Raw genomic sequence first — 14,272 nt, 5'->3', positions numbered from 1 at the left:
ACCTGAGAGGGTTGGATGGAACAATTTCTAGAGAGCTTCACAAAACCAAAAACGTAACAGTGAATTCATCTTTCTAGTTGGTTGGCAGGCGCTCTTTATTTATTATCAAAGTTAACCCTTCGACTTCACGTTATAAATTTCCTTTATCGAGTGATTCCTGTTTGCTCAGCATTACCTTTGCCAAAGACATGACTGATCATTTACTTCACAAAACGAATCACACACTGTTAGCTGATATATACTGAGCATTTCCCAGGTTGCTTTACATGTATTAACACGAATCTTCAACAACCATAAGGGGGTAGGTACTCTTAGCAGATGAAAAAAACACACACAAAAAACCCGAAGCATTCAGTTGTCTTCTGCCCTGGATCTCATGACAAGGGGCAGAGGTCGGAGTCTCCTTGGGTAGGATGGCCCCAAGAGCCTGTTGCTCTTCACCACTGTGATCCACTGCTTCAGTAGATCCATTGACATGGGCAGGCTCTGAAATGCATTGAAAGCTTATTATTTTTATAAACAGCAACTGGAGGGGAGCTAACCCTTGTGTAGAGTCGGACACTGAGAATGTACTTCAGAGAATTTCTTAAAAGGCAAAGTGGAGCTAAGAGCATCGGAGGGCAGGGGTTGGAGATTTCTGTTCCCAAGATATTGCCCCTGTTTAGCCCAGCTGAGTGGAAGAAAGTTGAGCTTCCTCATAGCCAATCACAAGAGGCTCATCAGGGGGTGGGAAGGTTGCAAAATAATGAAGTAAGAGCAACACTTGGACACCTTCCAGGTAAGCTGTGCCTTTAGATGAATTCTACACATAAAAGCCTCAATACAGCCAAGGGGAGATGGAGGGTAAAGTGGAGACATCTGGGTGGGATGTCCTACTGTGAGTTCATTGCTCCCTACTGCCCACACTCAGCCTGCTCCAGCCTCCACTCTAACCCTCCATTCCTATGGGTTGGCATGAGGAACTTTTGCCAGGTTTTGAATCAGATCACATTGCCTTTTCTCCTGGGGCACCCGATGGCTGCATTCGTTCCTCTTCCCAGCGGTGTCAGGTTTACTCCTATTTATTTAGCCTTGGCTGGAGAAAGCATAAAGGTGATTAGAAAGTGCCCATCTCTCCAAGACTGCCCCAGGGAGCATATTTTCGGAGAGGCTCTGCCATAAAAAAAGTCGGTAGAAGTGAGGGGAGCACAAGTGTTGCAATGCCATTTTGTAGGAGAGGGTGGGGGTAGCAAGGCAGTAACCTTCCACTTCCAGTTTGGGCCTTTGATTGCTAGATCGAAACATTGCATTCGTCACCAGGGACTGTGTGTGTTCGTATTTGGGAACCTTGCATTTCTGATGTGGATCTCCGTTTCCGGGTTGAACCTTGACATTCTACTTGGGCCTGTATTTTATTTCAAAGCTGTGAAAGCTGTTGAGACCTGCCTCCATCACCTTTGCCTCCCCACCTTGCACAGGATGTAAGCGCATGATCTTTGGTCTTTTATTTGCATACTCTACTAGTCCTGTCTTCATTGGAGGGAAGCGACTGGCCAGACCTGGGCTGTCTTGCTGGCCGCCCTCCTTTGCTGGAAGGAACTTATCTCCTATGTACACAGCTCTTGGAGTTCAAAGGCCTCTACTGACCTCTGCCCAACCTCTCCCTCTCTGCACCCAAGTCCCCACCGCTACATACAGGACCAAAGGCAGGCAAGGACTAAGTAAAAGGAGAGGAGGCTGGAGACAGGCTGCCAGCGGGCTCAGCTCACTTCCCTGTCCCAACGCTGTCCACCTGCTACTGTGGCCACAGCAACAGAAGAGACAGTTAGCAGGACAGGAAGTGAGGCCCGGTAGCTTGTGGACAGTGGTGTCATTACCTGTGACATCTAAGATGTCTCGAGAAATGGAAGAGCTCACCCAAACAAGGTTACAGAAGATCTGGATTCCACACAGCAGCGACAGCAGTGGGCTGCAACGGAGGAGGGGCTGTAAGTGGGGTTTGCTTCCGTGGACTTCCAGGTGGTGGTGGTAAAGTGGGTATAGAAGAAGAGCAAAGGACATGCCTCCCCTATACACCCCTACCCCGACCTGGAAGTTGGAATTGATGAGCAGCTTGATAAAGTAGCTATAACATAACAAGGGGCTAATGTCAGAAAAGCTAGAGAAAGAGTGAGAGAACGACAAAAAGAGATAAAGACAGACAGAATGAGGATTGGGTGGAGACCACTTGATTGGAGGGATTTTTGATACAGGCCCGCGTAGAATGTCAAGCTTCAACCGGAAACAGAGATCCACATCAGAAATGCAGTTTTTGACTAGGAGCTTTTCTGTCTCACCTCAAGCTTACTTGGAATGTTTCTTGTTTGAAATTTGACATTTCTAGTTTGGAACCGTTCAGTGCTTAGCCGAGAGTGTCTCATTTTGTTGACCTCAGTGAAATGTCTGAAAATTGGTCGTATGTGATAGTGCATGGGTGAGATAAGGTTATGGCTCCTAGAATAGTTCCTTGGGGGACAGGTGCAGGGTACACAGCAGTACCAAATCATTGGTCAGTTTTGCTCCTCCTCTTTCTCAAGCCTCTTCTAGTAAATCTATACCTGACTGGGTTGGGAAAGACTGAGTGTCCTGTCTCCTGCATTGCCTTCTTGGCACATATAGACACTTTCGCTGCTCTCGTCAGAGAGAGAAAGAAGACAGTCTTCTTGGGGGAATCCTGCTGTATTGTTATATTGTTCACTTTGAAAATGTAAGGAAACAGAGGGGCAAGGGAGAAGCAAATGAAACCTGTAAGACTATTTTTAAAAAGCTGGAGTGTACAATTTCCCATAGATAATAGAGGACAGTTGTGGACCAAGGTGCTTTCAGCTCAAGGATTATGGCCTGAGGACCCATAAGGTGGGCAGAGATAAGACAGCTGTGGACTGTGGGACTGAGACAACTCAAGGACCAGCTGACCAAGCTTCCATTATGCTAATGCTGCAGGAAGTCCAGGGTCAGGGGCTGGTGGGAAGAAGGGTAGTTGCTTAGAGGATCCAGGAATATGTAAGATGTTAAATATCATCTGTGAGATGGAGGATATAGATGGAGGAAGAAGAGCAGACGGGGGGGGGGGGGGACGGGGGGCACGGGACGCAGACCCAGCCTCATGTTTTTCTCTTCCTCCTTTTCACCAGTAGTTTTACTCACTCTTTGGGAGATCTAGGAATTGCATCTCACCCTCACTTACCTGGACAGTCTTGAACCTTTCTAAGGGGCTGTTGAGTTTAGGCGGCATGCGGGCAAGCCACTCTCCACATACCTGGGTTCTCCAGAATTAAGACCCTTATATTACTGGGGACTTCCTTTTTAGGTTGGAGAAATAATACACACCAACCACCTAATATAGTCTCTGTCACATAAAGGGTACAAAATAAATATGTGCTCTCTTTGGTTCTGAGCTTCTCTCTCCTCAGCTGTAAAACAGGATTAATACCTATCCCCCATATTGTTGGATGATTCAGTGATTCAGAGGCTCTGGATTTAGACTGCCTAGGTTTCAGTGCCAGCTCCTGCCTCCGTGACCTTGAACAAATCTCTTTGTGCTTTCATTTCCTCATCTGTCAAAAGAAGTTAATAGTAGTGTTGTTATGAAGATTAGAGAGCCAAAGCATATAAAATGCTTAGAAGAGAGTCTAGCTTATAGTAAGCACTCAAGAAATGTTGTAATTCTTTAAACAAGAATATGGGTGTGTGGTCCTTTCCCCCACAATATCCCCAGCATCAAGACCAGGGCATACTATATAATAAAAGGCTGATATGCAAATTGTCCCTTCAGGAGTTCAACCAAGAGACTGGGAGTTTGGTTGCTCGCTATGACATGCGCTGACCACCAGGGGGTGGAGCGGAATATGGTGGGCAATCAGCAGAGGTAGCAGGGTGCTGAGGGAGCGAGGGAAGGAAGAGGAGGGAAACCTGATTGGCCCTGATTGCCGGCCAGGCCTAGGGACCCTACCTGTGCATGAATTTTGTGCACTGGATCTCTAGTGGTGCATAAAGGTGCTCAGTAAATGCTCACTCTATTACTTCCACTCTACCACTCACCATAGCCAAGCATGGAGTTCTCTGTGTGCAAGACTACGTGAGTGATTGAATTATATAAGATCACAGGTGCAATAAGCTTAGATAGCATTTGCCACATCCTGCCTGGGCAATGTCTGCTTCACTTTTTTTTTTCCCCCCCTGGGAGGTCAGGTTATTTACCCCAGAAATATCTGAGTCATCTTTTGCTTGAAGCATCCTCTCTAGAAGACCTGCCTGCCCCCAAAGGGGATGGTGGCAGGAAGGGAGGGGGGCACACAATCACTTAATGAGGTTGTTCTGAGGATTAAATGCATTGACATGTATAAAGTGCTTGAACTGCTGTGTATATTCATCTGTAACTTGTTTTTCTCATTCATCGTTCTTTTGCTAGCCCCCTATATTATTGTTGCATGCGATTGTAGCTTGTTTATTCTTTCTGTGTAATAAATATTACATTTTGTGAAGGTCCCAGTTTATTCATCTTAATGTGCAGGAGCTTTTAGGTAGTTTCTAGATTTTGGTTATAAAATCTAATTAAATAAAATGAAAATGTTGTCCTATAAATTCTAGAATCAGCTTTTCAAGTTACACCAAGTTACATGCACACACACACACACACACACACACAGAGAGAGAGAGAGAGAGAGAGAGAGAGAGAGAGAGAGAGAGAGAGAGAGAGAGAAAATGTTTGGGGTGTTTATTGGAATTGCATTTAATCTGTAGATCAATTTAACATCTTTGAAATATTGTCTTCTGTAAATATAGTATGTTTCTCCATCTATTTAGACTATTTTCTTTTTTACATATATTCTTATTGATTTCAGAGAGGAAGAGAGTGGAAGAGAGAGATAGAAATATCAGTGATGAGAGAAAATCATTGATCAGCTCTCTCCTGCATGCCCCACACTGGGATAGAGCCTGCAACCCAGGCATTTGCCCTGACCAGAAATCAAGCCCTGATCTCTTGGTTATTGGTCGACGCTCAATCACTGAGCCACTAGTTTCATGTCATTTAAGTAAAGTTTTGTTATTTAAAAGGGCTTGCCTAAGCCTTAGCCAGTGAGCTCATTGGTTAGAGCATTGGCCTGGACACCAATGGGTCATGGGTTCAATTCCCAGTCAAGGGCATGTACCTGGGTTGCAAATTTGATCCCCTGCCCCGTTAAAGTATGCATGGGAAGACATTGGTAAATCAATGTCTCTCTCACATTGATGTTTCTCTCCCCCTCTTTCCCTCTCTCCCACTCTATCTAAAAGCAATGGAAACATATATTTGAGTGAGGATTAACAGTAAAAATAAAAGAGCTTGCACATCATTGTAAGAAACTTTTTGCTTATTTTTGTTGCTATTTTATTTTATTTTATTTTATTAATATTTTATTGATTTTTCACAGAGAGGAAGGGAGAAGGGATAGAGAGCTAGAAAAGTCGATGAGAGAGAAACATCAACCAGCTGCCTCTTGCACACCCCCTACTGAGGATGTGCCCGTAGCCAATGTACATACCCTTGACCGGAATCGAACCTGGGACCTTTCAGTCCGCAGACCGATGCTCTATCCACTGAGCCAAACCAGTTTCGGCTTTGTTGCTATTTTAAAGAATACATTTTTAGAAAATTACATTTTATAGCAGTTTATTAGTAATGTATACAAATATAACTGGTTTGTTTTATATTGCATTTATAACAAACCTAATCGGTCACTACTTTTTAAAAAATCCTCACCTGAGAATATGTTTATTGATGAGAGAGAGAGAGAGAGAGAGAGAGAGAGAGAGAGAGAGAGAGAGAGAGAGAGAGATGTGAGAAACATCCATGACTTGCTTCCTGTATGCACCTGGACCAGGATCAAACCCACAACCTTTTTGGTGTGTGGGACAATGTTCCAACCAACTGAGCCAGCTTATGATACAACTTATCATAAATTGATAGACACTCGGGTTGTTTCCAGAAAAAGTCAATGGCTAATTTGGTAAGTTGTATGTCAATGAGTTTTCTTTATTCCCCTCCATTCCTTATATTTTTAGTCACTTTTTCTTATATGACTGCACTGCTAGGACCTCCTACCTCCAATACACACACATCATTTTCAGTACAGCGTGAATACAAATGTTAGTAGTGTTCATTAGCTTGATCCTAATTTTAAAGGGAATACTTGAAAAGTTTCACCTTTGAGTACGTTTGCTGTAGGTTTTTTATGGATACCGTTTAACAGGCTAAGGAAGTTTATTATTTTTCCTTTCCACAGTGCAGGGTTCCCCAATTTTCCAATAGGATTATGTACAAATGAGTAGATGCTGGATTTTATTAAAGGTGCTGTCTGTATCCACTGAGGGCTTGACAGGCTAATTTTACACTTTAATCTTTTATGGTGAATTAAATTAGAGGGGTTTTTTTTTATTGTGTTGAACTAATCTTGCACTCTGATGACAAATGAAAACTGCTTGGATTTAGTTCATTAATACTTTGTTTAGGTATTTGGAGTTTTGTTCACAAATGAGATTATCCTCTAATTTTTTCATTCTCTATTTCCCTCTTTGATTTTGGTGTCATAAAATGAAATGGGAACTGTTTTCATTCATTCTATTTTATGACAGAGGTTGTCCAAGGAATTATCAGTTCTTGAAATATTTGGCACAATTTTCAGGTAAAAACATTGAGACCTGGCCGAAACCGGTTTGGCTCTGGATAGAGCGTTGGTCTGCGGACTAAAAGGTTCCAGGTTCGATTCAGGTCAAGGGCATGTACATTGGCTGCGGGCACATCCCCAGTGGGGGGTGTTCAGGAGGCAGCTGATCGATGTCTCTCTCTCATCGATGTTTCTGGCTCTCTATCCCTCTCCCTTCCTCTCTGTAAAAAAATCAATAAAATATATTATAAAAAAAAAACAAAAACATTGAGACCTGGCATCTTCATTGCAAGAAATATTTTATTTTTAACTTAAAAAAATATTTTTTTTATTGATTTCAGAGAGGAAGGGAAAGGGAGAGAGAGATAGAAACATTGATGATGAGAGAAAATCATTGATCAGCTGCCTCCTGCACTCCCTACACGGGGATCAAGCCTGCAACCAGGGCATATGCCCTGACTGGGAATCGAACTATGACCTCCTGGTTCATAGGTCAACACCCAACCACTGAGCCATGCAGGCCAGGCAGAAATATTTTAACTGATACAATCTGTTAAATAATTATTGGATCACACCAGTTTGCTATTTCTACTTGTCAGTTTTGTTAAGTTCTGGTTTCCTAGATTTTTTCTATTTCACACCAGTTTTCAAATTTATTTGCATAAAGTTCCTATCTTTACATTTAAAAAAAAAACCTGTGTTGCATTTACAGTTATAGCCTCTCTCTCTCTCTCTCTTTTTTTTCTAATGTTGTTTATTTGCACCTTCTCTTTTTCCTTCTTGATCAATTTTTCCAGAAGTTTGTTACTTTTCTCTGTTTTTAAAAATAATCGACTTCGGCTTTTTTATTCTTCCTGTATGTTTTTGTGTTCTATTCAACTACTTTTTTTTTTTATCATTATCCTATTTCTTTCATTCTCTCTTGGTTTATTCTGCTATTCTTTTTTTAAATTTCTTTATTGATTAAGGTATCATATTTTTCCTCAACCCCCCATTCCAATCCCCCACCCCACCCCCACTCATGCCCCCACCCCCCTATTGTCCTTGACCACTGGTTAGGCTCATATGTATGTACACAAGTCCTTTGGTTGATCTCTCCCTTTTATCCCCACCCTCCCTCTGAGGTCCATAGTCTGACCCAGGGCTCCTTATCTCTGGGTCTGTTCTTGTTCATCAGTCTATGTTGTTCACCATTTCCCCTCGATGAGTGAGATTATATCTTACTGGAAATATACTTATAAGAATCAAAAATGAGTCAAGCAATAATCGTTATGCCGAAAGGCATATGAATCAGTCTGTAGAGAGTTTCTTTATTCTTTTTAACCTCTGGAGTTGGATGCTCACTTCCTTAATGTTCAGACTTTCTTTTTTAAAATACAAGCTTCCAATGCTATAATTGGCCTACTCTCCAGGGCTGATGTTTGACTGATATACAATTGAATAGACACATGTATTTGTAAAACGCCTCCAGAAAATTGGGTCAGCAAGCACTGCTTCACGTTTCTTAGTTTCTCTGCCACTTAGCAAGTTGTCCTGACCATCTCAGTCCCTTTTCCAGGATTGCTGGGGCCTAAAGTTAGCGTCTTGCAACTAAGGGGTTAATGCCTGCACAGCAGGAGACCTTCCTTAATCCCTGCCTGACCTTGGGCCAGGACAAGTTTCGGTTTTAACAGATCATTGCCCTTGCCATTTCCAGGCTGATTTAATTATCTTCCCAGAACAAACTTTGCATGATTTGAGGTCTTTGAAATCTACTGAGATTTACTTTATGGTCTAACATAAACTTTTTGGCGACTATTCCATGAGCACTTGAAAAAAAATGTGCATTTTACAGTGGGTTCAGTGTAGTATATACTTAAGACTTACTTGTTTATCTGGCTCAAATGCTCAATTTTTCTGGAGTTTTGGCTGCTTCTTGATATGCAACTTTTGTTAATGTTTCCTTGTGACTATGTCAATTTTGAAGCTCTGTAAATAGTTACAAACAAGTTTAGAACTGCTATATCTTCCTGGTGACTTGAACATTTTATTCATGTGTAAGGAGCTTATTTATTTCTGGTAATCTAGTTTATTGGCATTTTGCCCTGAAATCGCTTTTTTTATATTAATATACATATTAGTTTTATTTAGCTTAACATTGGCCTGGTATATATTTCCCTATACTTTTTTTTTTAATTGTCCTTAATGAAGATATAATTCGCATACTATCCAGTTTCCCATTTTAAAATATACTTATTGGTTCCCTAGCTGGTATGGCTTAATGGTTAGAGTGTCAGCCCTTGGACTGAAGGATCATGGGTAAGGCCGCATACCTGGGTTGCAGGTTCTATCTGGCTGGGGCGCTTGCTAGAGACAACCATTCCATGTGTCTCTCTCACACATTTCTCTCTCTCTCTCTCTCTCTCTCTCTCTCTCTCTCTCTCTCTCTCTTCCACTTTCTCTAAAAAAAAAAAAATCAGTGGAAAAATATGCTCAGGTGAGGAGTAACAAAAAATAAAATGTACTTAGTGGTGGTTAGTATATTCACACACGGTTGTATAGCATCACAACTAATTCCAGAACATTTCATCACCCCCAAAAGAAATCACATATCCCCACCGAAACCGGTTTGGCTCAGTGGATAGAGCGTTGGCCTGCGGACTGAAAGGTCCCAGGTTCGATTCCGGTCAAGGGCATGTACCTTGGTTGCGGGCACATCCCCAGTAGGAGGTGTGCAGGAGGAAGCTGATCAATTGTCTCTCTCATCAATATTTCAAACTCTCTATCCCTCTCCCTTCCTCTCTGTAAAAAAATCAATACAATATATTTTAAAAGAAAAAAAAAAAAGAAATCACATACCCTTTAGAGTTATTGCACATTCCTCTCTTCCCTCAGGCCCTGGCAACCATTAATCTACTTATTGTCTCTATAGATTTGCCTAGTCTAGACATTTCCTATAAATGGAATCAAACGATATGTTGCCTTTTATATCTGGTTTCTTTCATTGGGCATAATATTTTTAAGGTTAATCCATGTTGTAGCATGTATAGGTACTTCATTCCTTTCTATAGCTCAATAACATTCCATGGGTATGGATACCCCACGTTTGTTTAGCCATTCATAAATTGATAGACACTTGGGTTGTTTCCAATTCTGGGTATTGTGAATAATGTTGTCGTGAACATTCTTATAGAGCTTTTTGTTTGGACATATGCTTTTATTTCTCTTGGGTATATACCTAGGAGTGGAATTGCTGTGTCATACGGTAACTCTATATACAGTTTTCCCTGCACAAGGGATATGTTCTAATACCCTAGTAGATACCTGAAACTACAGATGGTGTCAAAACCTAAATATACTATGTTTCTCCTACACGCACAGACCTATGATAACGGTTAATTGGCCAATTAATTCCAATAAGAGATTAACAATGGCCAGTGCAAACAAAATAATTATAACATATATGATAATAAATGTGACAATAAAAGGTACGTGAATTTGGTCTCTCTCAAAATATCATAGGGTACCATACTCACCTTTCACTTGAAGGAAGCACTTTACATATCCCAATTGCCAGCAACACTATTCTTGTGCTTTGGATCCATCATGAAGTAAAATAAGGCTTATTTGAATACTAGCAGTTTGCTACCATGACGTTGATCTGGTAACTGAGAAGGCCACTAAATGACTGGCAGGTACACAGCATGGATATGCTGGACAAAGGGATGATTTATGTCTTGAGCAGGACCGAACTGGGTGGTGTGATATTTCATCACTCTACTCAAAATTGTGTGTAATTTTAAGCTTACCAATTGTTTATTATTGAGATTTTCCATTTAATATTTTCAGATGATGGCTGAGCGTGGGTACCTGAAACCACGGAAAGCAAAACCCAGAATAAGTGGGGACTGCTGTAGAATACTTTGAGCACCGCCAATCTATTTTCAAATTAGTTTCACCATTTCACATTCCCCAAAGCAGCATGTGAGGGTTCCAGTTTTTCTATATCCTCACTACCACTTGTTCATTTTTTTATTGTAGCCATCGTAAGTGGATAGGAAATTTCTCATTGTGATTCTCATTTGCATTTCATTTATGACTTATGATGTTGAGCATTTTTTCATGTACTTATTGACCATTTCTTTATCTTCTTTGGAGAAATGTCTGTTCAAATATTTGCCCATTTTTAAATATATATATATAAATATATATATATATATATATATATATATATATATATATATATATGATTTTATTTTATTTTTATTTTTTTACAGAGAGGAAGGGAGAGGGAGAGAGAGTTAGAAACATCAATGAGAGGGAACCATAGGTCAGCTGCCTCCTGCATTCTCCACTGGGGATGTGCCCACAACCAAGGTACATGCCCTTGACCGGAATCGAACCTGGGACCCTTCAATCTGCAGACCGACGCTCTATCCACTGAGCCAAACTGAGTAGGGCTATTTTGCCCATTTAAAAAAAAATAAGTTATTTGTCTTTTTATTTGTATTGATTTGTAAGAGATTTTTAAAATATATTTAGGAAACTAAGCTCTTATCAGATATATGAATTGCAAATATTTACTCCTAATCTGTGGGTTGTCTTTTCATGTTCTTGACAATATCTTCTGAAGCACAAAGTTTTCATTTGGATGAAATGAGATTTACCTATTGTTTCCTTCTTTTTTATTGTTTAAAGTATTACATATGTCTCCTTTTTCCCTGATTGAACCCCCCAACCATCACTTGCTCCCCCCAGGACAAGCCCCCACTGCCCCAGTGTCCGTGTCCATTGATTATGCTAATATGCATGCATACAAATCCTTTGGTTGATCTCTTACCCCCCCCCCACCCACACACACACACACCCTCTTTCTGAGGCTGGACTGTCCAGTGTTTCTCTGTCTCTGATCTATTTTTTGTCCATCATTTTATGTTGCTCATATACCTCACATATGAGTGAGATAATGTGATATTTATCTTTCTCCAACTGGCTTATTTTGCTTAGCATAATGCTTTCTAGGTCCATCCATGTTGTTGTAAATGGCAAAAGTTCCTTATTTTTTATAGCAGCGTAGTATTCCACCGTGTAGATGTACCACAGTTTTCTAATCCACTCATCTGCTGATGGCACTTAGGCTGTTTCCAAATCTTAGCTATTATAAATTGTGCTGCTATGAACATAGGGGTGCGTATGTCCTTTCTGATTGGTATTTCTGGTTTCTCGGGATATATTTCCAGAAGTGGGACTACTGGGTCAAATGAGAGTTTCATTTTTATTTTTTTGAAGAAACTCCATACTATTTTCCACATTGGATGCCCCAGTCTGCATTCCCACCAGCAGTGCATGAGGGTTCCTTTTCTCAGCATCCTTGCTAGCACTTGTCTTTTGTTGATTTGTTGATAGCCACTCTGACAGGTGTGAGATGGTACCTCGTTGTCATTTTGATTTGCATCTCTCGGATGATTAGTGACTTTGAGCATGTTTTCATATGTCTCTCAGCTTTCTGTATGTTGTCTTTTGAAAAGTGTCTATTTTTTATTGGATTGTTTATCTTCCTTTTGTTAAGTTGTATGAGTTCCCTGTAAATTTTGGAGATAACACTGGCAAATATGTTCTCCAATGCAGTGGGCTTTCTTGTTGTTTGCTTGAAGCTTTTTATTTTGATGTAGTCCCATTTGTTTATTTTCTCGTTAATCTCCATTGCCCTAGGAGCTGTATCGGTAAATATATTGCTACAACATATGTCAGATATTTTGCTGCCTAAGGAGTATTCTAAGGTTTTTATGGTTTCCCATCTAACATTTAAGTCCTTTAACCATTTTTAGTTTATTTTTGTGTATGCTGTAAGTTGGTGATATAGTTTTTTTTTTTGTTTTGTTTTGGTTTTTTTTGCATATATCTGACCAAGTTTCCCAGCACCATTTATTGGAAAGACTGTCTTGACTCCTACCTGTTGTTTCTTTTGTTGGATTTGATTTAGGTATTATATCCCTGAAAACATCTAATCCAAAGTCACAAAGAGTTATGCCCAGGTTTTCTTATGAGTTGTATAGTTTTAGCTCTTATATTTAGGTCTTTGATCCATTTTGAGTAAATTTCTTCATATGTTTCTTTTCTATGTCTAGATGCTCAAATACTTACCATTGAGGTATAATTGCCTATACTATTGAGTACAGTAACATGCTATATAGATTTGCAGCCTAGCAGCAATAGACTATACCATATGACTTGGGTGTATAGAAGGCTATACCATCTAGGTTTGTGTAAGTGAAATATGTGATGTTCACACAAGGATAAAATTGGCTAACGACACTGCTCAGAACATATCCCTACTATTAAGCAATGCATATCTGTATAACTCTTTGCTCTGGGACTTGGTTAGGCTATTTTAATTAAGTCTATTTCCCTGTGGTGTTGCTCCTGGAGTCTTTGGGCTCACGTTGACTATCTTTCCCTGATCTATTAGGCTGTCAGTCTCAACTGCTATTATGCTCTAGGCTCTACTACTTACTGATTGCCCTATTTTTGTTTTCATATTTGCCAGCTTTGCTTGTTTCACTGGGAGAGCAGGTACATGGAGCTCTTTTTTTTAAAAAATATTTTATTGATTCTTTTTTTTTTTTTACAGAGAGGAAGAGAGAGGGATAGAGAGTTAGAAACATTGATCAGCTGCCTCTTGCATGCCCCCCCACTGAGGATGTGCCCACAACCAAGGTGCATGCCCTTGACCGAAATCGAACCTGGGACTTTTCAGTCCGCAGGCCGATGCTCTATCCACTAAGCCAAACTGGTTTCGGCACATGGAGCTCTTAATGATGGAAGTGAAAGTCTCACAATTGATTTTTGTGCGTTGACCTTGTATCCTGCAACCATGCTGAATTTACTTCCTAGTTCTAAGTGGGGGTTTTTATAGTTTGGAGGCATTTCTATGTATAGAATTATGACATCTACATATATGGAATGTTTTATTGATTCTTTTTCAAATTATATGCCCTTTATTTCCTTCTACTGCTTCATTGCACTGGTTAGAATTTTCAGTACTATGTCAAAAGACTGTAGCATGGACATGCTTACATTGTTTCTAATCTTATGGGAAAAGCATTCAGGCTTGCACTTGCAAGGGTAATGACGATGGTAGGTTTTGTTATAGAGGTCCCTTATCAAGTTTAAGTAATTCACCTCTATTCTTAACTTGCCGTACATTTTATGACTAATGGGTGTTTAATTTATGAAGTGTTTTTCTTCACGAATTGATATATTTTTCTTTTTTAGTTTGTTAATATCATGGGTTATATTGATTGACTTTTTTGAACATTCACCTAATCTCGCATACCTGAACAGAATTCCACTATGATTCTTTCTATGTGATGTTGGATTCTATTTTACAATATTTTCATGAGGATTTTTGCATTTAAGTTTATGAGAGATACTGGACTCTAGGGCCTTTTTGGCATTCTGTTAGTCTTATTTTGGTATATCTGGTACCAGGGTTACTCTGGATTCATAAAAGTAGTTGGGAACGCTCCCTCCTTTTCTTGTGCTCTCAAGCTACAGTTTTATTGCCTTTTCCCCCGTGATGATTAGGGCTTTTTTTCTACCATAGGGTATGTAGAGAGAATGGTCTG

General features: G+C 40.2%; 1 protein-coding gene across 5 annotated transcripts in view; it reads left to right on the top strand.

Annotated features, from left to right (window-relative positions):
• PFKFB1 (6-phosphofructo-2-kinase/fructose-2,6-biphosphatase 1) overlaps window positions 1-14,272 on the top strand; it is a 45,759-nt gene that overhangs the window by 3,071 nt on the left and 28,416 nt on the right. For 4 of the 5 annotated variants that reach the window (XR_014793787.1, XR_014793788.1, XM_084871082.1 and 1 more), the window contains exon 1: window positions 1,527-1,967. The exons of the other annotated variant lie outside the window; for it this stretch is intronic. Coding sequence is in view for 2 of the 4 variants with exons in the window: in XM_084871082.1 (XP_084727208.1) it covers window positions 1,589-1,967 (379 nt within the window). In the remaining 2 variants the exon portion in view is untranslated. Of the gene's footprint in view, window positions 1-1,526; window positions 1,968-14,272 lie in introns of those variants that run through there. 5 annotated transcript variants of the gene reach the window in all.

This window comes from Pipistrellus hanaki (assembly GCF_964339955.1).
Source record: "Pipistrellus hanaki genome assembly, chromosome: X".
NCBI classification, from domain to species: Eukaryota; Metazoa; Chordata; class Mammalia; order Chiroptera; family Vespertilionidae; genus Pipistrellus; species Pipistrellus hanaki.
The sequence above is the reverse complement of the archived record's forward strand: the minus strand, read 5'-3'. Positions and strand labels throughout refer to the sequence as shown.